Genomic DNA, 23,790 nt, shown 5'->3' on the forward strand with positions numbered 1-23,790 from the left:
AAAAAGAGCCAGCTGTGGGCACTACTTTATTGAACCGCATAAATACTATTTAGAAATTAACCTAAACATTTGACTTTGGAAGTGTGTAAACGGAAAGAACAAGCAAATTTTGTAAGTAATATTATATTTTGATAAACCCTGTTTTATCATATTAAGTGAATATTGTTGGAATATCAAATACCTATCGCAATAAGAATATAATTTCATGGTGGAAATTCACTGTACACAACTTTTGATTGATGACACTATATACAAACATGACTTAAGGAATTTCAGGTTAATAGGTACAGAACAAATATTAAAATTTCACAGATATGCATGCAATAAGCTAGTTCATAAAAATGATTTGCATTTATATATATTTTAATTGTTCCTTTTCAATTACCGGTACCGATATTACTTGTCATACTATTAAGTCAAAAGTGTTTACAAAAGAAACTATCCAGAATGTCCACTTTTGAAAACGTAAACAATGCTAAGTTAGAGTTTATTAAGCAGCATAAAAAAGGCAAGTATTTCGTGCCGAGAAGATTTGCAAGAAAAACAACACACTACACATTAAATGACGTCACGAAAATAAACATAGTAACGTAATTGTTCTGCACGTAACAGCTTTATCCAAGCAATTCTGAAATAAAACCATGTATATGCAAATTGTGTATTTAGAAGTCTACACCTGATCATGGAATAAAGTCTCCCGTTGAACTGCAATTGCATTAAAATTACAATAGTCTTTTATATTATTATTTCAATTAAATAGAAATGTACTTACTCGGCGACAATATTTTCATCCAACCTGCAATTTTTTGATACGCGATTAAATGAACTGCATGTACATACACATACCAAAATCAAGCATCACATTTAAAATCCTTGTCGTGGACCAATGTCAGAAGCGGCATTAGAACAGAACACAAAAACATATCTTAATGTTGTTTATATTAAACATTATTACTTATTTTCACTACTTAAAAAAGAGAACAACAAACATGTGTTTATCTTATAAAATGTTATTTAAAACTTCATTTGCAATTAAGGTGTTCGCCTCTCGTGTGTCGTGTTTGTACACGTCTCACCATTATTGTTAATATAAGTCGTTTTGTGTAATTTTAAATTATGTTTCTATTCTATACGAATCGGCATATATGTTTTGTCCGTTTTCGGAACCCCACCTGAAACCACCAACCAAACTCACATGATGCCGTAAACGGAATTGAACCCGGGTCGCCTAGGTGAGAAGCGAGTGTACCAACCACTGCACTAGCCGACGTTATCAACTTGCCAATTTGCCAGTCTTTATATACTGGCGAACCGAGCGCCGCCTAGTAAACGAATCGGAAAGTCACGAGTCGCAAATTAACCGAAGTTTTCGAATTCCCTTTGTAATTGATGAAGATTACCGAATGCCCTCCGTACTCTATGGAGATACTCTAATGAATTTCCCCATCACTGCCACAGAAACGAGACGAGTTTATATACAGGATTTTACAAGACACGTTCCTTAAATATCTCATGCTCTATAAAATGGTTAATAAATCACGTCTAACACAAACATTAACTAACTTTGTGAATTACAAGTAACATCTCCTAATGATTAACTTGCAAATGTGAAACTAAGGGAGGTCATCATAATGTAACTGTAAAGAAAAAAAAAGTGTATAATTCGACCCTGAATGTTTAGTCATAGCAGTATATGGAATCTTCACGTGGTAAAACAAAGATATGTGTATAAACATTCGTTTCCTGCCAATTGGTAACAGCTAATGCTTATACATTATATACTTACGAGTACTGCGTATCGGTGGGTATGACGTATCGGTGTAATCCGAAACATGCCAAATATCTGCGAAGTGACTTTTAAGTTCCGTTTCCATTGTTTACACGGCACTTTTAAATTAATTTTTCCCACGGTATTTAATACAAAAGTATCCTACGAATGGTCTGTCTTCATGTTAGTAAGATCTCTTTTATAACAAATTATGATGTAATTTACAAAATTTACAAATTTCCCTAAGTTGTGTTTAGGATTGTTAGACAATTTCACTATTTTAGATAGCTATTTTTACGGAATGGAAGCATTTCATCGTAAAATGACGTCAATATGCGGTGCGCTTGCTAGATGACGTGTTTACATTAATGGGCATGCTACTACGAATACAAATACTCGCTTAATTGTCATTACAGTCAATTAAAATAAAATGTTGCTTTTTTCTTTGCCATTTTACTTTGTTTTTTTCTAAAAAAATATTTTTATTTTCCGTTGCCCACCATCACCAAATTTAAGCTGAAGAGAAGACAATATGAAGTCTAATGGAAAATGCTTACTATAATGTCCGAGAAAATGGGATATCAATCTACAAAGCTGCAAAGATGTATGGAATACCAGAGTAAACTGAAAGATAGGACTATATGAAATCACTTTATTATAATGAGCATTTATCTTTTTATAAATATACATAATACAAACACAACAACGTGAAATAAAAGGTAAAAGTTGTTGTATTTTGTTTAACTAACAATTACTCTTATGCATGACACCAATGAACGATCTCAAGTTTAGTTAAGTAGTCTAAAAGGGAGCTAACCGTGAATACACAGATGCGCATTACTCTTCATAACAATCGAAATGGCGTCAGACCGTAAGTAAAAAGCAACCGAAATCGGAGATGCAGTTTATACGGGCAAAATCACGAAGGGCGTTGACCGCTCATACATATAGAATTTCCGACATAACTAAAGACATAAGTCACAAACCTAACAGAGTCAAATAAATTCTGTCCGCGTCATCTATTTTCGCGATGCATGGGCAGTTTTCTTGACCGATGTAGCAACATAGACACACCGACAAACGCCATATTGCATGTATTTGCATACCTCAGGCATGATACGACAAGTAATTCATTATTTTGTAGCGAATATCTCCTTGCGTTATATGATTTTCGCAAAAAAATACGCCTGTTTGCCTCCTTGTGTAACGCTTCCTGTTTCCGCAATGCATTGCAAATTGCACTAAATGGTGTGAATAAAATCTTAGAAAAGATAACCCGTCTAAATTTTATTGCGTACTTTCGGTGCACATTATCGAATAAGATTAGTCTCGAATTTACTTCTTTAATGAATCCGATATTCTATAGTTAATATTATCCCTTTAAATAAATAAACAATTGTTTTAAAAGTTTGATTTGTTCACAACATGAGCGTTTCTTTCGTCGACAACTATACATATCTGTGTGATGTCACTGCTTTCGTCAATACGTCATTAAAATTATTAAGAAGTGAAAATTGAAACTGACTTTCTGGTCGTGGATGTTAACATTGTTCAAATCAAATAAATAAATTGAATACAATCGATTGGTAAGTAATTATTCAATTGAAATATTGCGTTTGCTTACATAAAACATCAATATATAATTATATTGCTATTAAAGATTACCTTTGATAAAATGGAAACTGTTTTCGTCACAAAGAAACTTTTCGCCGATTTTAAATTTAAGGTCAGTGTCATTCAGTCGAACTCATTTAACACAAAAGTTATTATTTTAGTTTAAGTTTTGGAGTTATTTCTTGAGTATATTATAAATGATTATTTTACAGACCCTTTATTTTGTTGTGTATTTAGTTACGTTAAAAGGTTAAAGGTGCTGTTTATAGTCTGCTTCGATAACGTATGCATTTTCAGTCGACTTCGACATTAACCCCCCGATCACTGGAATTAAAGTCGTCCGTTTACATATGGCGCTGAAGGCAGCCATGGCGCATTGACTTATTTCACTCACAGGTACCCATTTATACACCTGGGTGGAGAGGAGAAAGTGTGGGATAAATGTTTTGCTCAGAAACATCCGGTGCCCCGAGCGGGATTCGAACCAGAGACCTTCTGATCCCTAGACCAGCATCCTACCACTAGTCCACTGTCCCCACGTTGTGATTGTATACAATATTGCATCTCCGACTCGTACTCGATAATTTTCGTACCAAACTGTTTCAAACTGTAAAAAATCAAACTGTGCTTACATTTACATTGGAAATAGACATTAATCTGTACATTTAATGGATTCTTTTTTATTTTATTTTAGAAGCTGCTCTGTCAAATGCTGGGCTTCACACATTCCATGCAGCATTTTGCTGGGCAAAACTGACAGCGTGCCTAATACTCAACAACGAAGCAATTCTGTACCGATCAAGATTGACCGGGACTGAAACATTAGCAATTGTGACTCTGGAATGTTCAGCGTTAGTGGACTGTAAAGAAACTGCAATTATTGAAGAAACATTGTATGTCTGTAATCAAAACGAATATACAGCATAACAAATATCAGATGTGAAAACAATGTGAAAGAATAGTGAAATTAACAATTTGCAGTTATCATGCATGTCAAATTAATTGTTGATATTAACAATGATGGTTCCCAGGCAGCTAAAAACATTTTTCTGTATTTCTAAGTTATTAAAATGTATGCCACAATAAAAAAACACACTACGTTTACAGACCATTGTGATGTGTGATGATGACTTTGAGTAATACATTGCAAATTAAACAATATCTACCAAGTTGTTTTAGTATACAATTTCGTGTTTAATATATGAATGAATGTTAATTTTTGCTTAATTACAAATGTGCATAATGCAGTGCCAGTAGGTCACTTTGCTATATTTTAATTACAAAAAAGTGTGTTGTACACTTGAAATCATACCTAGTATTTGTAATCCTCGCCTAAACAATCATTTGACACACCATGTTGTGTATTACCATAATTATTTGAACATTATGCTGACACTTTGAAAAAAAATGCAAATAAGCGAAAAGCAGAATTTTAGTCTTGTCAACTGTCTCTGTTTATTTTTTAAGACCATAATATAAGAAGCGAAAGTGTATGATACGGTATGCATTTTATTTGATGTCTGATTGTAATTATTTCTCCACAAAATGCGTACTGGCAGAGTGGAGTATTTTTTTGGTTCTACATCTTTGATTAAGTCAACTCATTGACATTAATCCCATGCCGGGCGTGCTTTTTTTAAACTAACAAACGCGTGGTAGAAACTTATCCGAATATATGCAAACTCATAAGAGTGTGTCTACTCCATGTGTTGAGTGCACAGTAACAAGGGCGAGAAGAAAACTTGACTTTAATAAATTGGGATGTACATGCAGTTAAATAATCGGGTTGTTATTTTATAATCATGTTAACTTGGAACCTGCCTCATTTATATGAAATAAGCAGCTGCTGTCTATATGTTTAATGCCACCTTCCATAATGATTGAATATCGGTACTCTCAAAAGATGAAAATGAATTAAATGAAATGAAAATAAATGAAATAATGCATTTAATTTTAGGTGAAAAGTATTTCATTATATAATATTTTATTTAAATATGGTTTGGTAGATTATTTAATGCAATGCTTGTAGATAACACTACATTCGTGATAATAAGTATGTTGTTGTTATTTTTTTGTTAGTCTCACAAATAAAGCGCCAGGTACACACATATATTAAGCAATAAGCTTATGATGTGGGTCGACATCATAAATCTGACTTTTTGCTACTAGTATTATTTCTTAGCGCCAACCTAGTAATGTTCAATCTGTGCATGCCATAAGCGATAGTTTTAACCAACTTTTAATTCCTGATGATAAAGAAAAATACAATAAGTTCACAACATTTCATGACATTAGGTTAATATATAAATATATATATATATATATATGGCATGGCTTCATAAACTTGTTTTTGATTAAAACAAATTACATTTTATTGCTTTGCTCAATTACATATTGTTATATAAAGAATTTAAATGTTTTGTTGCATGATAATATGCAGACATATATTACCCATGTAATCTTAAACAAACATCAAATAAGCTTTTGTCCATAAATAAGGTAGCACCTATTATCATATTAATTATATCACAGTTAAACTTAATTATATCTGAAAAAGGTAAAATAATAACGAACAGATTTGTTTTCTTTGTTTTATTACATTCACACATTTTTAATTGAAGACAATGTCTTAATACACCGATACGAGGTACCACCAGGCTACTACATAAAGATTTCAATACGTAAATAGTTATCTAACTTTAATTTGGGAACCAGATTGCGCGTTGCTACCGTTTTGAAATGTAACCGTATTGACTCATATATAAATTCTGCTTCCGGTGAAAACTGTGTGTTAAACAACACGATAGGTTTGATAAATTGTATGAGATTTTCTTTCATCCGAGTAATGAACATTCTGCTTAATGCAAAAACGTTACTAAACGATACTTGCACAAGTTCGCTTCTAAATGTTTTATGTTCATTACGATAAAATTATATTTGTAAAAGTTTTCGGACGCTCTAAATTTTCGGACACCTTTTTTTAGTCAAAATAGGTTTTTTCCAGCCATTTTGGGAAAAGGACTCTGGTCAAATAAGGATTTTTTAAATCGATACAATGGCAATTTTTTAGGAAAAAAATATATAAAATATTTTGATATACTTTGTTAGATGTTTATGAAATAAAATTGCGATATAATAATTAATGATAATTCTTTTTTAATTAATTTTTTAATTGGGAATTGTTTCATGGCCTTTTTTACATAGCAGAAAAAAAACTGCATTTTTTGTTTTTTTCGTGACTTTATTTTTGGACATACGAGTTTTGTCCATAATTAATGACTCTAAATGTTCAGACAGTATCATACGATTCCCTTATTCCAAGCGCCTCCTGATATTAGCAAACCTGATAAAAGCCGATTCCTTATCAGTTCAATGGGAGAAAAGCGGAAGAAAACAATACGACTCTTTATACTAAATGATCAATAAAACCATTATTTAAATATATAAAGCAAAACAATAATAAGTTATTAAAAGAAAAATGTTTTATCTTTCTATGCATATAAATTTCATTTCATTATCTTTTCAGGATGATAAGTATATATGCTGTTAATTGTACAAATTCTGGGCAGAAATATCCCCATAGCTTAATGCCGATTTTCGGACTACTTGCATAAACATGTGTTTGTTAACAATTCAAATGCGGATATTTTACACATCATGAATATTTATGAGTTTGACATCATCTTGTTCACAAATGAATGGACTTTACTACAATGCTTTCAAAATTGACATAGGACCACCCTACGCTGAGAAAATAGTACTCGACTTTGACGTTGAATTAAATTACTTCTGATGGACCGAACACAATTTTGGAACATAGTTATAAAAGCAAGAAAGTCTAACTTAAATTAACCAAAATTATTTTCCACAAATGAGAATTAGGTACCCGCATCAGCGTTTTCATTAGGAGGCGGCCGGCGGCCGATTTGACCGCCTCAAATGTTATTTTGGCTGGCTCAAATTCGGAAAAAAAAAATCTGCAAATGTTCACGACGATGAATGACGCATTTTGTGCACACCGGTCTTACTGACCTGTGTCCTAACGCGAAAGGAATTGTGGGTATCACTTCTTTTACGAGTGAAAAGTTAAAGCGAAAGTAGGTCAGGTTATCGTGCTTCTGATAATCGCTATCAGTCTTAATAGAGATTCCAAATTCCATTTTAACATAATAAAATAACATTTCTTTAAACAAAATTCCGTTTTAAACACACAATAAAAAACGATTTTTCTTTCAGTATTAACATTTTCATTCCTACGCAGAACTTAACTTTGGCGGAAGCATAATTCCCCAAACGGAGGAATGTATAGAGGTGACAATAACGTAGTGACGTCACAATCTATGTATAGAATGTGAATGACGAGATATTTAGTATTTGTTTATAAACTGCCTGAAACGGAAGTAAACAACCCTAACCGATATGTGTTAACTGCTGTCTCATTGGTCGTTTCGATATAATTGTCCAATCGCGAAGCGTGTAACATGAGTGTACGATTTTGATTAAAGGTCACGTACTGACAATGTCAACATGTCTAAAAAAGAAAAAGAAACAACTTTTTCTTTTGTGTTTCGAGTAAGAACAATAGTTCGCTGTTGACGTTATTTTGTTCCTGTTTTGTTAACATTTATCATTTACCGGCACCTCCGGATGAATGCACTTTCCTGTTACATTTTGGTTTAATTTTCGACAAATTTCGTTGATGTTTGGTTCCGATCATGTCTATGTTTGGTTTCTCCGCGCAGTTTTGAACCTACGAACGGTAAGTGGATTTATTAATAACCACATTTACAGGAGGGTATTAGGATAAATGAAACTCTCCAGCCTCAAACTCTCCTGTATATTTTCATGATTAAGGTCGGAAGTGGCCTAGGCACAATGCCTAAAATGCTAAATAATATTGAATTGGCACTGCAATGTTTAGCTATGTCCAAATTTGTATTGGAAAAAATTGGCCAAAAGAAGCTTCCTCGGCAACATATTTCAATCCTAAGATTGCCTCAGCTGGGGCAACCTATGCACGATTTTTTTGGAAAATCTGCATTGCCAAATTTTTCTTAAAACTGCTATTCTAGAAGAACCTATGCCCAAATTTTATGACAACATTGTAATGTCATCCATGATCTTGCACAGTGTCTTCTATATTAAATGGACCATTTATACTCTTCTTAAAAAAAAATAAAGTTCAAAAGTAAAATTTAATCTGAATTGAAGTTCAAAAGTAAAATTCAATCTGAAAAAACATGTTACATTTCCATATTGATTATTTTACTATTTAAGCCCTGAAGCCAAGCAGCCTATCAAGTCAGCAGTCAAGCTGTGGCTAGACAAGAAGGAGAGGCGGAAGATTGCCAGGAAGCAGCCAAGGGCTTCATCATCAGCACCAGTTCTTACTGTGTTTGGACCCCAGCATCCACAAGTTAAACTTACACTTGTGGATGCTGGGGTCGAGACCGATGTTACTGAGGGGAATAATGAGCTGAGTCTGATTAAGATGATAATTGCAGAGTTGATGTAAACTGAGGACTTTTTTCTTTGCCATTCACATAAATATCCTCTATTTTAACTGAGCAAAATCATGTAAATTATGTGCCCAAAATCGCTCAGAAGCCACGATTTGGCAACTTTTTTTCAAAAAATTTCCAGGCGAGCATGCCCCGGACCCCCCTAGCAACTCGCACCTTCGGTGCTCGCACACGTTGGCCTCCTCAAATATAACTTAAAAGCCTGCTACAAAAAGTCCTAATGAAAATGCTGCCGCATCTTTAAACAAAGACGCACATTTATACAATTCGACCTCAGTTGACCTCTGCAGAGAGAGGCGCCATTTTTGTTTTGCTTCCCTAATCGGTATCGTTTGTGACAATCTGAATTAATTAAACCATACACGCTTAACCTCTACAGAAAACAAAAGAAAAGGTTTGTTATAATCATTTTTGATATTGTTTGGTTTTAATTATGTTTAAAAAATATATATTAAAACCAGCTTTTAGAATCGATAGCAATGTTCGCTTTTTTTACACGAAAAACACGCGTTATATCAATGAATATTTCAGTCCCATCAGTTGCATACCTCAAATAAACGCATTGAAATGGTTGATTATAGCAAATTGAATCGAAACAGATCAATAACTGCGTTTTTCTATAAATATTTACGTAATAAAATGGGTTGTTTGAATTGGGTACGAACTTAAAATTTTATTTATCTTGTTCGTACCATTTTTCGCGATTTTTGCAAAGATGTCAAATTATGAAGGATAATGACAAAATAGATGTTTATTATGTATTTTATTAGTAAAAAACATAAATTTTGGTATGTCTTGTTATTCTTTTCAGTGTGTCTGGCTATGATAAAGGTTTATGAGTATCCAGGTGCCTTCTGCAAGACGTGGGACTTCGCTGCAACTCCATCATTACCAAGCAAGTTGAAAAAATCCAGTACATGGACAATTGGAATTGTCGTTGAAATTTTCAACCAATAAAAATGATGCATCAGCCTATCCAGACTCAGCATTAACCAATGCTTTAGACACATACAAATCTGTAAAGACTATTCTACCCATGAACAGTCATACAACCAATTCACTCCCTCTCCATATACATGAGGCAGCCACAGTAGAAGTTTTCAAAACCCTTACTCCTGTGGCTGTCATTTTCCCCCTTATCCTATTGTAGACACTTACAATGTAAATAATTTTGAATTAACACCCAATTGAGCACCTTTGTACAGTTGTTTCACCCCTTCACCAATATGCCTCCCTCTATTTAAAAGGAGTGCTGTATCGGAAGAAGAAGACTACATAACTGTAAAATCATGACAACTGGTACCCTGGATGTGTTGTAAAATGAAATGAAAGTGAATTTCATGACAGCATGTAGACAAATTGGCGTGTTTGTTTTGCCAGGGCGAGTAGATATCTAAAGTGTAAAATTTGAATTTATTCTAGACTTTGGGATGATTTCTGATTGTTTAAAGAGTGAAACTGGAAGATAATGGCCAGCTGTTTTCCAAACATGAGAAATATCAAGCATCATACAAACTGTACAAAAAGAGCCTACTTTGAGATATTGTATGTAGTTTAAATGTATTGAAATGTTTTATTGAATTTTCCCTTTTGTACTCACTTGACATTATTGCAGTTTGTTTGTTGAATGTGGTATTGACTTATTGAAGTTATTAAAGATTTTTATACTTTAAAAGAATATGTTGTGGTGTTATGCTCTTCGACAAAAAAATAAAAAAATAATTTGCACTTTTTAAATCACAAGGTAGGGTACTATATCAATTTCTGGTCAACAAATCAATGCTTTTATTGAAATCTACAGAAAAAATGCCATCATTATGCGAAATTTCAATATGATACCATGTATAGAAAAAAATTATAAAGAAAAAAGAAGCCAAATTTCATAGAAAGCGGGTCTGCGAATCGACACAAAACTTGAACACTTTTTATAAGCAACAAATTCACCAAAATGGCATGTTTATTAAAGTATTATAGCAGTATTAAATAAGATCTTTAATATAATATCAAAGCATTTAAGATTTCCATGGTTTGAAATGTTTGTAGGGGTTGTTAGTTTAACACCCCTAGGAAAGATAACTGTTATTAAATCATTATTACTTCCCCTTTTAACACAGTGACACCTGTTTATAGCTCTTCCTAGTCCAGGAGAAAAAGTTTTAAAACAAATACATAACATGTTTTCAAATTTTGTATGGGATGGACCAGCAAAAATTAAACAAACTATTGCTATTAAATCATATGATGATGGAGGAGTTGTGATGACTGATATATCTGAAAATGACATGGTTAAGGGAAAAAATTCTAGTAATGGAAATGTTTATAATATTCTATGTTTGATGTGAAGAAAATGTTTAATTTAAGAAAAAATTACAGAGAAAAAATTATAAATTTAAAAAATTGTTTTTGGAGAAATGTCCTAACATGTTACACTGAGTACATGTATATTAATAAACAAAACTTCAGTAAGTGTGAAGATATCCTTTATATGCCTTTATTTTATAACCACAATTTTAAGATAGGTATGAATATTATATAAAATAAAAATATGTATGATAGGGGAATAAGATATGTAAGAGATATATTGTACACTTCTGGAGAATGTTTAAAACAATCTGTGTTAGAAAATATCATTGGTGTTAAAATTAACTTCCTATTTTATGAAGGTTTAATCAGAACTGTGAAGGCTTTTATCAGATTATCAGGACTTATATGTATTAAAAGTCTAATATACAATGTGCATTTATATCATTCTACTTAAATAGCATAGTATTTGGTTACATGTATAATCAAAACAAACTTGTTTATAAATGTTTTAGCTATAATACAGATGTACCCACTTGCCATTCAAAATGGAATACACTTTTTAATAACGTTGAATGGACACAGGTGCATGCACTTGTTTTTATAAGCGAGGCTGTTTTCGGAGAAAACCTGAGGTATTGTCATAGCCTGCTCATCGTCTGCCGTCAGCCATCCGCCGGCGTCGTGCTAAAACCTTTACATTGGCTCTAAAATCAAAGTGCTTCCACCTACAACTTTGAAACTTCATATGTAGATGCACCTTGATGAGTTCTACACACCTCACCCATTTTGGGTCACTAGGTCAAAGGTCAAGGTCACTGTGACCTCTTAAAAAAGAATTCTGACAAGCTTTTGCAGCCGAGCGTGGCACCCGTTATTCGGTGCTCTTGTTGATTAAGTTACAGGCCTTGGACTTAGGACTTTTTTTTATAATAACACTTGTTTCTGACTTTTTCTTAAACGCTTTCATATACTAACCATATGTTTTGGTGTGCACGTCTAACTACATGACCCGTCACCCAGTTCAAGTTTTGTTCTGATTTATCAATTTTTTGACGAAATTACGGGCCTTGGAAATTTTGTTTTCGTTTCTTTCTTATTAAAACATTTAAATCGTTTTGTACAAAGAAGCAACAATAATGTTTGTACCCATATGTATGCTTATGCCCGCCCCTCGAAAAATGTGGTTTAAAGCAGTCACTGCTTTTTATTTTATTTCCTGAGATTAAGAACATGTCAAAATCTAACAAAAATATACAAGTAAAAAATTACATAGCTAATGCTGGCATTATTTTTATTTTTCTTGATAAACTTAAAAAATCAATCTCTTTCTTGTTTTCGCTAGAGTTTGTTTGTTAAAGAAAATCTCATAGCTGTTGCATGGGATGCACATGTTTTAATTAAAAGATAATTATTATCAGAATATTCTGTATTACATGTTATCAAAATTCTTCGTCTTAAACACTATTGCAGAGAATGACCAGCACCCCAGAAAAAGACAAACCTGAGTACAGTCCGAAAGAGAGCAACCTAGCCAGCTGTATGAACATGGAACCTCTAGATAATAACCATTTTCTCTGTAAGCCCTTCAACCAAACACCCAATACCTTGCACTAGAAAGTCTCACTAAGACCAACAAAAATAATAATCATTTAAGCTCCCTGAGCACTTAGTTTTCAAGTTGAGCTATAGTGGTAAGTTCGATGTTATGTTCTGTGCACAGTCAACATTTGGCTTGTTCACTCTACAGGCAACATTTAAATCAATATGGATGAAACGTATTCAGTATATTTTTTTTATTGAACATATTGAAACCAAGTTACATGTAGAACCAGGTTCAAAACTTGGTTAAAAGGTAGGTAAACAAACTAGTATAATTGGCCACATCCTAGAAAATATTTATCACTAGTCTATAAGGTACATTTTGAGTCTGTCAATCTTGATAAACCTTGGTCAAAATGCTAAACTTTGCAATGTTTGGCCAAATTTGAATTATATTTGGTTGAGTTAAAACAAGATCAACAGGTCAAAATTTGCAAACCTTGTTACCATATGAAACCTTGTTTATGATTCAATCTTACTATGGTCAGAATGTTTATAACAATATCTAGGCCAAGTACGACTATGGGTTAAGTGCAGTAAAAACAAACCGCGGTCAAATTTCAGAAAAACCTTGTAACAATATGACAAGTCTTGGTCAGAATGTTCATCTTGACAGTATCTAGTAAGTTAGAATGGAGGTCAGGTGTTGTCAAAAATAAGGTCCCTGGGTCAAATCTGAGAAAAATAGTAATAACACTTCAAATGCTTCATTTGTTTTTTTGTTTTTTTTTTAATAAAGTTGTTTTTCAATGTTTGTCATAACCATATCTAGACCAAGATTATAACGTTGTCACATGAAGTAACAAACTTAGTCACTATCTCAGATGGTTGACCTATTTAAACAATTGTAACTCACACTCAGGTGAATGCTTAAAGTCATCATGTCTCCCTATATATTTGCTTTTCTGTCAGATTATGTGTTGCACATAAGTCAGAAAGTATACGAACTTGTTTTGAAACCATATGTACCTTATTATGTGATATTTATTTCTAAATAAGCGGTTTTATAATATTCCAAATGAATATAAGTGGGTTCTTTAAATCTGATGTTCCAGTAACTGATATTAGTCTTTGACTTGGTTTGAGTATTGCATTGTGTTAATTTTTCTCTTGTAGACTGTGGAGAATGCAACAAGGAGCCAGAAGTGCACTGCCCTGCCCATGGACCCTATAACTACATACAGGACAAAGAGGTGAAGCTTTGTTCATCTTTAAAACATAAACCACATGTTCTAGAGAAAAATAAGGGGAAAACAAACATATTTGTATGGGCATACAATACAGTTACTTGAAAAGTGTATTATTGGTAATAAATGTAAGCAATTTTCATTGTAATAATATGTGCCAATAAATTTAAGACATGCCTTTGATATGTCCTTTTTATTCTAATACAAAAGTGTGTTTCAAGTACATTCTTGTACATTGTATATACCTAATTATTAACTGCAGGTGCCAGAAGGGGACCCTCTTAAAGCTGAGCATACCTTGCCAGATTGCCTTGAAATCAAAACATCCAAAATAGCTGGAGCTGGTCTTGGAGTGTTTTCTAAGGAGGGACTGCAATCCAAAATAATGTTCGGACCGTATGGGGGCGCTATCATCACCGACAACCACAAGTCAGGATATTGCTGGAAGGTTCGGGTAAAGTGATGCTTTGCTTGATGCATTGATACTTATTTTGGTTTGAAATTCAAGGGTAATTTAATAAAGTCTAAATGTTTGAAAATAAACAGCTGCATTTTCAACAAATACATTGTCTATCTAGCAATCTATAAAGGGGATTTAATGTTTATTATGCCACCACAAAAGGGTGGCATAAAGCATGGTACTTGTCTATCTATCCCTCAGCATGTCTGTTCACCCCAATGCTTGTAATTTCAAATACTATTTAACTACTTGGTGGATGTCGTGCAAACTGTAAAATGACTTTAATATGTACATGTAGATGATTAAAAAAAAGGGCATTGACTTCTAGGAGTATTTGCAGGATTATGGTCCTTTGTCTTTTTTTTTAAATCCTGACACGTGTGATTTCAATTCCTATTTACATATTTGGTGAATCTTTTTCAAACTTTCAAAGATGATTGACCTTAATGCATAGATGAGTGTAACAAAACATTTGAATAGGAACTTTGGCTGCAACAAGTTTTAGCAAAAATTTGGCATTTGTCTGTTTTACCACTATACAATATATAGTTTTATGTTTTCATCTAATCTTTAGCTACTTGGTTGAGCTAGTTTTCACAGTAGATCTATCTTTATTTTCTGGAGATAATTGTTATGAAAGGATTTTTGTCTGTGACACGTTTTGGCAAAGTTAGGGCCCTTTGTCTGGTTTTCAACTTTATAATATATAGTCCCAAACTTAAGTTTTTAAAGCCTCCAAGTTATTTGCAGATTTTGCTCAGACTTTAAGAGCTTATTGTCCTAAGTGTGTAGATGATTGTTAAAAGAGTAATTTCAACTGCAACAGTTTTAGCTGAATTATTGCCCTTTTTACTGCTTTTCAGCTTTAAAATTAATTATTGATTTGTCCGCGTCAAAACATAGGTTTTTTTTGGTCATTAGTATCTGTCACACATTTCTAGTTTATATACCTATTATTTGTTCTATTTAATCAAGCTGGCATGTATAGATTTCACACATAGTTTGAAACTGATTCAGTCATTATTATCCCTTACCGGTGAAATCAGAGGGGACTTTTGGTTTGCGCTCCGTCTGTCAGTCTGTCTGTCTCTCCGTCACACTTTTCTGGATCCTGCGATAACTTTAAAAGTTCTTTATATTTATTCATGAAACTTGAAACATGGATACTAAGATTGCAATATGGAGATTATGCACGTCATTTCATTTTGTTCCTACAAAAGAATTATGGTTGCTATGGCAACAAATATATTTAAAAAATACTGACAATGGTGGCCCTTCACTGGTAGGGGACAATATTGCTTGGCAATCTCTTGTTTAAAATAAGTATGCAATTCAAGGATGTAGTTACACACGTTTTGTTTGTGTTAATAGCTATAGAAAATATCTATGATCATTGCCCCTGTTTAGTTTAAAAATGCATTCTTTGGTTATTCCAGTCTATCAATGGAATGTTGCTTTTTATAATAAGTATAGAAGTATCATTTTTTCTTGTGTATCAATCTTGTTTAATTGTTTGTTTGTGATAGTATGATTCTATGCAATTCAAACCTTAAAGGATGGCAAAGAGGCCACAGCGACCTCTAACTGGATGAGATACGTGAACTGTGCAATGAAGGAGGCAGATACGAACCTTGTAGCATTGCAGAACAAAGAAGGCATCTATTACTGCACATTGAAGCCAGTTTCACCAGGTATATAGACATGTTGTATGGCTGAAGATATGATAATGCAATGTGGTTCGGTCTGATAAGAACAGTCTCGCCTTGGCAATATGGGTTCATTACCCTGTACCAGCTCATATGAGTTTGCTTGATTGTCAGGAAAGGTGTGTTTTCTTTCTGAGTACTCTGATTTTTCCCACAGTAAAGGCAACACCAATATATAATACCTTAGAGTTTTCATTAAATAATTGGACATTGATACTTAATTATAACTTCTTCCAAAGTCAGAGTGCTTTCTGAGACACACTATAGATCCTTGCCAACTGCAGCCTTGGGCCTACAAAGACATATACATTTACAAGTCAATTTATGCACAAAACTTAATGTCAGGTAGATCCCAATAATAGAAAAAACCCACTTCACACTATGTCTTATTCGGTATGAGGCCATGTCGCAGCAATTGTGAACACATGTTAAACATAGCGAGAAAAAACATAAATTACCAACACTGTTAACTAGACTTGAAACCTGTCTCAGTCTTTGAATAAAAACTTGAATATGTTTATATAATAAAGAAATTGAGAATAACTATTAATTTAATGAAATAAAATTGACACACATACACACTTTTCGAAAATAAATGTTGCGTTAAGGTCACACTTGTGACAAAGATTTTCTTTTAAAAAGTTTCACATTTGCACATGTTTTAAACTTGTTTATTTCTATTGCTACAGGCGAGGAACTGCTGGTCTGGTATGGAGTCGAATTCTCCAGAGAACTTGTCCTTATCAGAGACAAAAACTCACAGAAACACACGAAGATACATAAAGGAAAGAGGCAATACAAGTGTGAGGTGTGTGGCTTATTATGCAAACATAGTAGTATCTTGAAGATTCACATGAGGATTCATTCAGGAGAGAGACCGTACATGTGTGACAAATGTGGTTTTGCATGTAACAAGAGTAGTACCTTAAAGACACATATGAGGACACATTCAGGAGAGAGACTCTTCAAGTGTGAGGTGTGTGGTCATGCATGTAACAAAAGTGGTAACTTGAAGAACCACATGAGGATGCATACAGGAGAAAGACCGTACATTTGTGAAGTGTGTGGTAAAACATATAAACTGAGGGATAACTTGAAAACACACATTATGAAACACACAGGAGAAAGACCGTACAAGTGTGAGATCTGTGACTATTCATGTACACGTAGTTGTGACTTGAAGACACACATGAAGAAACACACAGGAGAGAGACTGCACAAGTGACAGGTGTGTGGCTATTCGTGTAAACATAGTGGTCACTTGAAGACACACATGAAGAAAGATACTGGAGAGAGACTGTACAAGCGTGAGGTGTGTGGTAAAGCATATAAAGAGAGTGGTCACTTGAAGACACACATGAGGATACATATAGGAGAGAGACCATACAAGGGTGAGGTGTGTGGTTATGTATGTAACCATAGTGGTGATTTGAAGACACACATGAGGATACATATAGGAGACTGACTTAAACAAGTGTGAGGTGTGTGGTTATCCATGTAACCAGATTGGGCCCTCGAAAACGTGAAGAAGCACATGAGGATATATATGAATGTAAGGGAAGAAATAGCTAAAACATGAACATTTAAGAAATCTCTGAAACCACAAGTATCGGGGCTTTAATATTTGGTTTGTAACATTATCTAGTGATCCTCTTCTAAATTGTTTAACCCTTTGCATGCTGGGAAATTTGTTGTCTGCTTAAATGACGTCTGCTGAATTTTTAAAATTAGCATTTTGTTCATTTTTTTTAAAGAATACTATCAGAATAGCAAACAGTTTGGATCCTGATGAGACGCCACGTTCTGTGGCGTCTCATCTGGATCCAAGCTGTTTGCAAAAGCCTTCAAAATTCGGTTCCAGCACTTAAAGAGTTCGGTCAAACCCCTGGGGTGTAAAATAGTCACACACCATGTATCACAGGAGTAATATAGACTTGTATAGTAAAATGACTAAACAAACTTTTCTAAAAAGACAAGGCCCAGAGGTGTAAGCTGATTATATAACAAGTAAAATTGTATTGTAATGTGTTACTCCACCAAGTTTATTAAAATCATGTCCCTTAGGTAAAATGTTGCTGTGTACTAAAGCTTTTTGTTTCTATTATATGTATATTGGAAAAACTGCAAGAATTGTTCTTTCTGAAACTATAAGGCCAAGATGTTTTGTGTTTGGCATGTAACATCAAAATAAAATATATGATCTGCACCAAGTTTGTTCAAAACATGCCACAACTGGCCCGTCCTGGTTGTAACCTGTTTCCCATTTATATATATATAGTTCATTCCCATATATGTACACATGTATATAGGTTTAACTCAAATATTTGAAACACCAATGTACAGAGGTTTGGTATTAAGCATGATATAGTGACGTAGGTCATCTTTCAAGTTTGTGCAAATGGGGCCCACGATTAGAAATTGGTCACACCCTGTGTTTACTTGTTTCTTATACAGTGAACACTTTTAAAATCTTTTCCTCTAAAACTTCAAGGGATGCGGATTCGGTAAATGACCAGTAACATCATTATGTGGACATCTACCAAGTTTGTAAATATTGTGCCGATGTGATTGACATTGGCTAGTGTTAAACTTGTTTGAATGATATATCTGACTAGATTGAATGTGCCTGTGTTCGGTTCTTGTATCATTATACGGCAATAGTGAAACAAAGTGAACACTGTAGGATAGTATGAATATGACGTAAACTTAAATAGTGTGAATCAATTGTTTATATACGTGACCATGCTAGTCGAATCGAACATGGAGTTGCAAATATGCAACACAGACATTATCGACATGTGAATTTACTCAATAATAATTATAGTAATTAATAAAGCTTTTCGGCATCTAACTACCCACTGTTTGTTCTTTTACACACCACTGTAGTGTAACAGACTTCTTGTGCCCTGAAGTTATGGCATATTCGGTTATGGACAAATGCCAACAGACTAATAACACCCCAAGATAAACTCTTTCTAATTTAATTTCTTACAAATGTACGTGTTAGTGTTGTTTTTCTTTAATGTAAAAGCTATATATTGTTGCTATACAGTCAAATTGTTAGGGTTTTCTTACAATATACCTCATTACAGATGCGGTTATTAAGTACTACTCCATTGGAAGGAATTTATTTAAATATATTAAGATTATATCAATTTTAAAGCATATCTTACATGTATGTATACATACATGAACTTCATTTTAAAACAACTATGCTAAGTATACACAAATATGCCCTGCAATATTTGTTTTAAACAAAGGTTTAAACATTCAGCAGCAGTTAAAACAGTGTGTATTCTGCTACATGTATAAATAAACAATTATGATGAAAGATAGGAAAATAATGACATGCTAAACTTAATTGTACATGATCCTAACAGTATTTTAGTGGACTAGCATTTTGAAAATCAAACGCATTACGATTCCGTTTTTCATTGAAAATGCTATGTATCATTACTGATAACTGATTCTATTTTGTTCTCAATATACATTTTTAGGTTCATGCTATACATAAAAAACAATTCAAATTATGTTTTTGTTTCCTATATTTCATATAAAAATGACGATTTCGTCAGCACTTAAATTCGCCAATTTCTGATTTTGAATTTTTTAAAAATGCGTCAGACAATATCCGATTTGTGTGTAATACATATCCGCGATCAATCGCAGTTGCGAAAAATCGTACGAATGCGGGAACACACTTGAGAATCACTGCAGGAGGTGGGGCCTGTTTGTCACATGCCAATTAACTAGTCTTTTGTTATCAAGGGACAGTAATGGACCCTCTTAATGTATGCTATTCACACGTTCATTGTTATGATTAGCGGACAAGTGGGATCGAATAACCGTTAATGAGTGTTTGTAACAACGAAGCCAATTGCCCATTAGTCTTTTTCTATTATTATAATTGCCATACTGATAACAATCGTATTTCTAGTTGGTATGATTTTTATTAAAATGCTGTCAATACCGTTTTTAAACTGTTTGTGCTATACGAAAGAGGTTCCAGTTTGTTAAGTGTTTTTTTTTTTTCAAATAAAATGCTTTTTTATTCTGATATCAACATTAAAATTATAAACTCTATGTGTGTGTTTGTTCTTAAAAAGTAAACTACCGGTTTATAAATCAATAATGTAAATAATTAACAAATAAATAAATTGATACATTTAAAATAGTAATAAGTGTGTTTAAACGCAAACAATCAAACAACAAACAGCAATTAAAATATTCTTTATTAATTTGTGATTAATACGCATGTTTTATCACACATCGTCATCTTTTCATTTGGTTTATTGTCTTTCATCGGCATTCGCTGTGTGATGGCTAATATGCAACACCCCTGAAAAACACAATGCACCTAATGGGTAATAGTATGTTATTTTATTTTTAGAATGTATAGCGTTTATTCACCTCAATATTTGCTGCTTTTTTCATTTACAATAGGTGAGTCAAGTTTAAGTTAATATTTTGATTATGCAATATGTTTACACGGGATACGAAGTACATAAACGAAACTTTATAAGAGTTTATGTCATATCAATAGCTATTATGTCTAAAAACAAATTCCATATTTTCGCTCAGTGGCACAATTATGCAGCGGACAACATAGAAAAAGTAATATCCTACGAGTACTGTCTACCAGTGGGTACCCTCTACCAATGTAATCACATACATGCCATATATCGTACCCGATGTACACTTAAAGTAGTACTCGAGCCGACAATGACCAATCGACAAAAACTAACAACATACTCTAACTTCCCCAATTTAATGTTTTTATCATAAACGTTCTGGCTACAATTCACAATTTTCATAATATGTAAAAAAATCAATTTACATAAGTTAAACCTTTCTACGAAATATGCAAATGCTAGTTAAAAGCTTTTTACAATTAAAATATAAATTAAAATATAATTATCGGTGGCTTTTTTGCAGGTTAAAATGTATAATAATATTGTAAAAAAGCAGAACACTATTACGGCAAAACTTAAAATCGGTATAGTGTGTGTAATGTCAGACAAATGTGGATTTTTTTATTTAGGTGATTTCATGTAGTTTCAAAACTTCCTATCAGTGTATTGTATCAAACGTGTGTACATGACTATACTTTCATTGAATCCCAGTTAAAGGGACATTTACACATAGAAAAATGTTGGAAAATTTAAATAAAGCAATTGAATCATAAACTTTATTAAAATCAATTTGAACGCCAAACCTTACATAAAATAACAACGGGGTCACCTAGAAGTATCCGATTTTCATAATATTGGCATAATCATTGACACACAGATATTCCAATAACAGCTACGTTATATTCATTTTGATACATCAAAACATTGAAATAAACTCGCACATATTCAGTTATTATTTAACATTAAATGCGGAAATGTGTGTAAACAGATTCCCGAATGCTATTTCATTTTTTGATAATCATTTGAATTGTTGTCATCATTTTTCTAAAATTACTTAACAAAATCATTAATAGTTTTAAAAAGATGTGGTCGTTAAATCATACAGATCATTAAAAGGATTATATTAATGTACAACGTTGGTTTAAAAATCAAATTCAAACATACTTTTTTACGAAAACATCATTTCTTACAAGGAAAAATTAAAATCTCAGTCAAAATCAAGTTTGTTACCAACCGTGTGAATTTTAACGTAGTTGACCTTCAAACATACATACGTACAATTCAAAGAATTTTTATAAGCATTCCTAATTCGTTTCATAGATACATATGATTTATACGAAAATGATAATAAAATCTAATAGCTGAACTTGAAAAATCTTTAAAAACACGGAAAAACATAGATTTAAAGAACTCTTAACGTATTTGACAAGTCTATTTCGTTCTTATAGACAACGTGCAATTACAACTAAGTCAAATTCGTTTACATTTTCAAATAACAAACACTATGATTAAAACGTTCACATTTTCTAAACACAACCATTTATAAGTTCTACCGTAGTTTATATACGTACTTTTTATTAGAACTGTTTTCGAGTCCTCGTACCTGGCACTTTTTACCAAAAACAATCAACTAACACAAAACCAACTAAACTGGTGTTAAAAAAACGTGCAATCGGCATCTTCAAGTTTAAACTGCATTTTGATTTTGCTACAAGCAACACAGGCGCTCGATGGCAATGTTTTTGTAATGTACTAGTATTATCTTTAAAAAAAAAATATTTAGTTACCCGTTGTTTATTATAATGCATACACATACTAAATCAATAAAAATCTTCAGACAAAACGTTTTCTTAAGAAAAAGATAGTTCGACTATTTCTTTAAAAGAAGACGTTTTGTCGGAAGATTCTTTATTGATTTAGTATGTGTATGCATTATAATAAAGAATGAGTAACTAAAAAAAAACATTGCCATCGACCGCCTGTAACAAGCTATTGGTTATTGAAAGTGACATTGTACGGGTACATATTGAGACCTTTTCGCCGTTCGAATTTCCAATTTGGTTTCTGTATTGCATGGTATGCTATCATTTTTTTTCTTCTTCTTGTAACTTAAGTCTCTTTTTTCTCTACTTATCATTTTCCATATTGTTGCTGTTGGTCTTCATTTTATGCTAAAATAGGCAGTTTATAAAGCTTTGTTCGTTGTTGTTATTTCTTTAAATATTTTTTGATACTAAGCCCTCGTTTTCCACATTATTTAATCTGTAAAAGTAACTGTGTCAGGTACGTTTACTTAAATTTATAGGACATTTATGCTGTATATTTTCAAATAATCTACAATTTCATTCTCAGTTAATTTAATGTATATTAAAACTTATATAAAATGCAAATTAAATGCAAAAAAAAATGTATTTTACTTACCTCGATGTAGATGGATAAAACAACAAGGTTATTTTTCAAGATTTAAACTGCTCCCGCAATGTTAACATCGCTAAATATTGCGGATGTTTAAATAACGTATGCGCATGTGTAAGATTCTATCATTATAACTTATGTAAACAGGCTTTTATGTGTTTGTTACACGTTCCTGAAAATTAACGTACTTGACGGCAATTAATATAATTATATTTGAATACGGATAAATTAAGACCAATGGTATCGTTTTTAAGTTAGCTAAAAACACTTATTTGGGTATTTTATGACTTAGTAAAAGATACAACTATGCGATATCAGAATCGTATATTACAGCAGGAAAACTGTTCAACGTACCTGACAAACTCTTATATATATATATATATATATATATATAGCGTCTCACCTTCAAAACTAAACTTCCCGATCAAAGTGTGACGATTTGCATTAAAGTAAATGGTTCTTTTTGTGTTTTTCGATATATTTCATTATTGCTTTACATTTTGTACGCTCTATTGTCATTTATTTCTTAGGAAAACGCATACTTCAACGCTCATTAAAGTAGTTAACGTTCTTGACAGAATTTTTGTGATTACGGTAGAAAGAACATCAGCGTGCCATTTTTAGGCAAATCTTGAAAATTGTTGATTGCTCAAAATATCCATCACAATATCCTTTAGGAAATACATAAATTTAGGATTTGCGACAGTTTTTTTTTTGTGAAATTGTACGTCTTTGTGTAGTCTATATAAGACATTTTGAAAATGGAAAGTGTTATATTTCACTATAATTCATGTTTGCAATGA

At 32.8% G+C, this 23,790-nt stretch overlaps 1 protein-coding gene across 4 annotated transcripts; it reads left to right on the forward strand.

Annotated features, from left to right (window-relative positions):
• Nucleotides 1–6,136: 6,136 nt before the first annotated feature.
• LOC127869517 (zinc finger protein 726-like) lies at nucleotides 6,137–18,366 on the forward strand. 4 transcript variants are annotated; one of them, XM_052412142.1, is made up of 7 exons: nucleotides 6,553–9,298; nucleotides 9,716–9,799; nucleotides 12,679–12,784; nucleotides 13,924–14,000; nucleotides 14,257–14,448; nucleotides 16,010–16,145; nucleotides 16,850–18,366. In XM_052412142.1, exons 2-7 carry the CDS (start codon nucleotides 9,740–9,742, stop codon nucleotides 17,383–17,385), a joined length of 1,107 nt encoding a protein of 368 aa, XP_052268102.1. In that variant the 5' UTR covers nucleotides 6,553–9,298; nucleotides 9,716–9,739; the 3' UTR covers nucleotides 17,386–18,366. The 4 variants fall into 4 exon arrangements, with proteins under 4 accessions (XP_052268105.1, XP_052268106.1, XP_052268103.1 ...); XM_052412145.1 differs by lacking the exons at nucleotides 6,553–9,298; nucleotides 9,716–9,799 and adding an exon at nucleotides 6,137–6,201; XM_052412146.1 differs by lacking the exons at nucleotides 6,553–9,298; nucleotides 9,716–9,799 and adding an exon at nucleotides 6,149–6,189.
• The last annotated feature ends 5,424 nt before the right edge of the window (nucleotides 18,367–23,790 follow it).

The sequence above is a fragment of the Dreissena polymorpha genome, chromosome 2 (assembly GCF_020536995.1).
Source record: "Dreissena polymorpha isolate Duluth1 chromosome 2, UMN_Dpol_1.0, whole genome shotgun sequence".
In the NCBI taxonomy this organism is placed as follows: Eukaryota; Metazoa; Mollusca; class Bivalvia; order Myida; family Dreissenidae; genus Dreissena; species Dreissena polymorpha.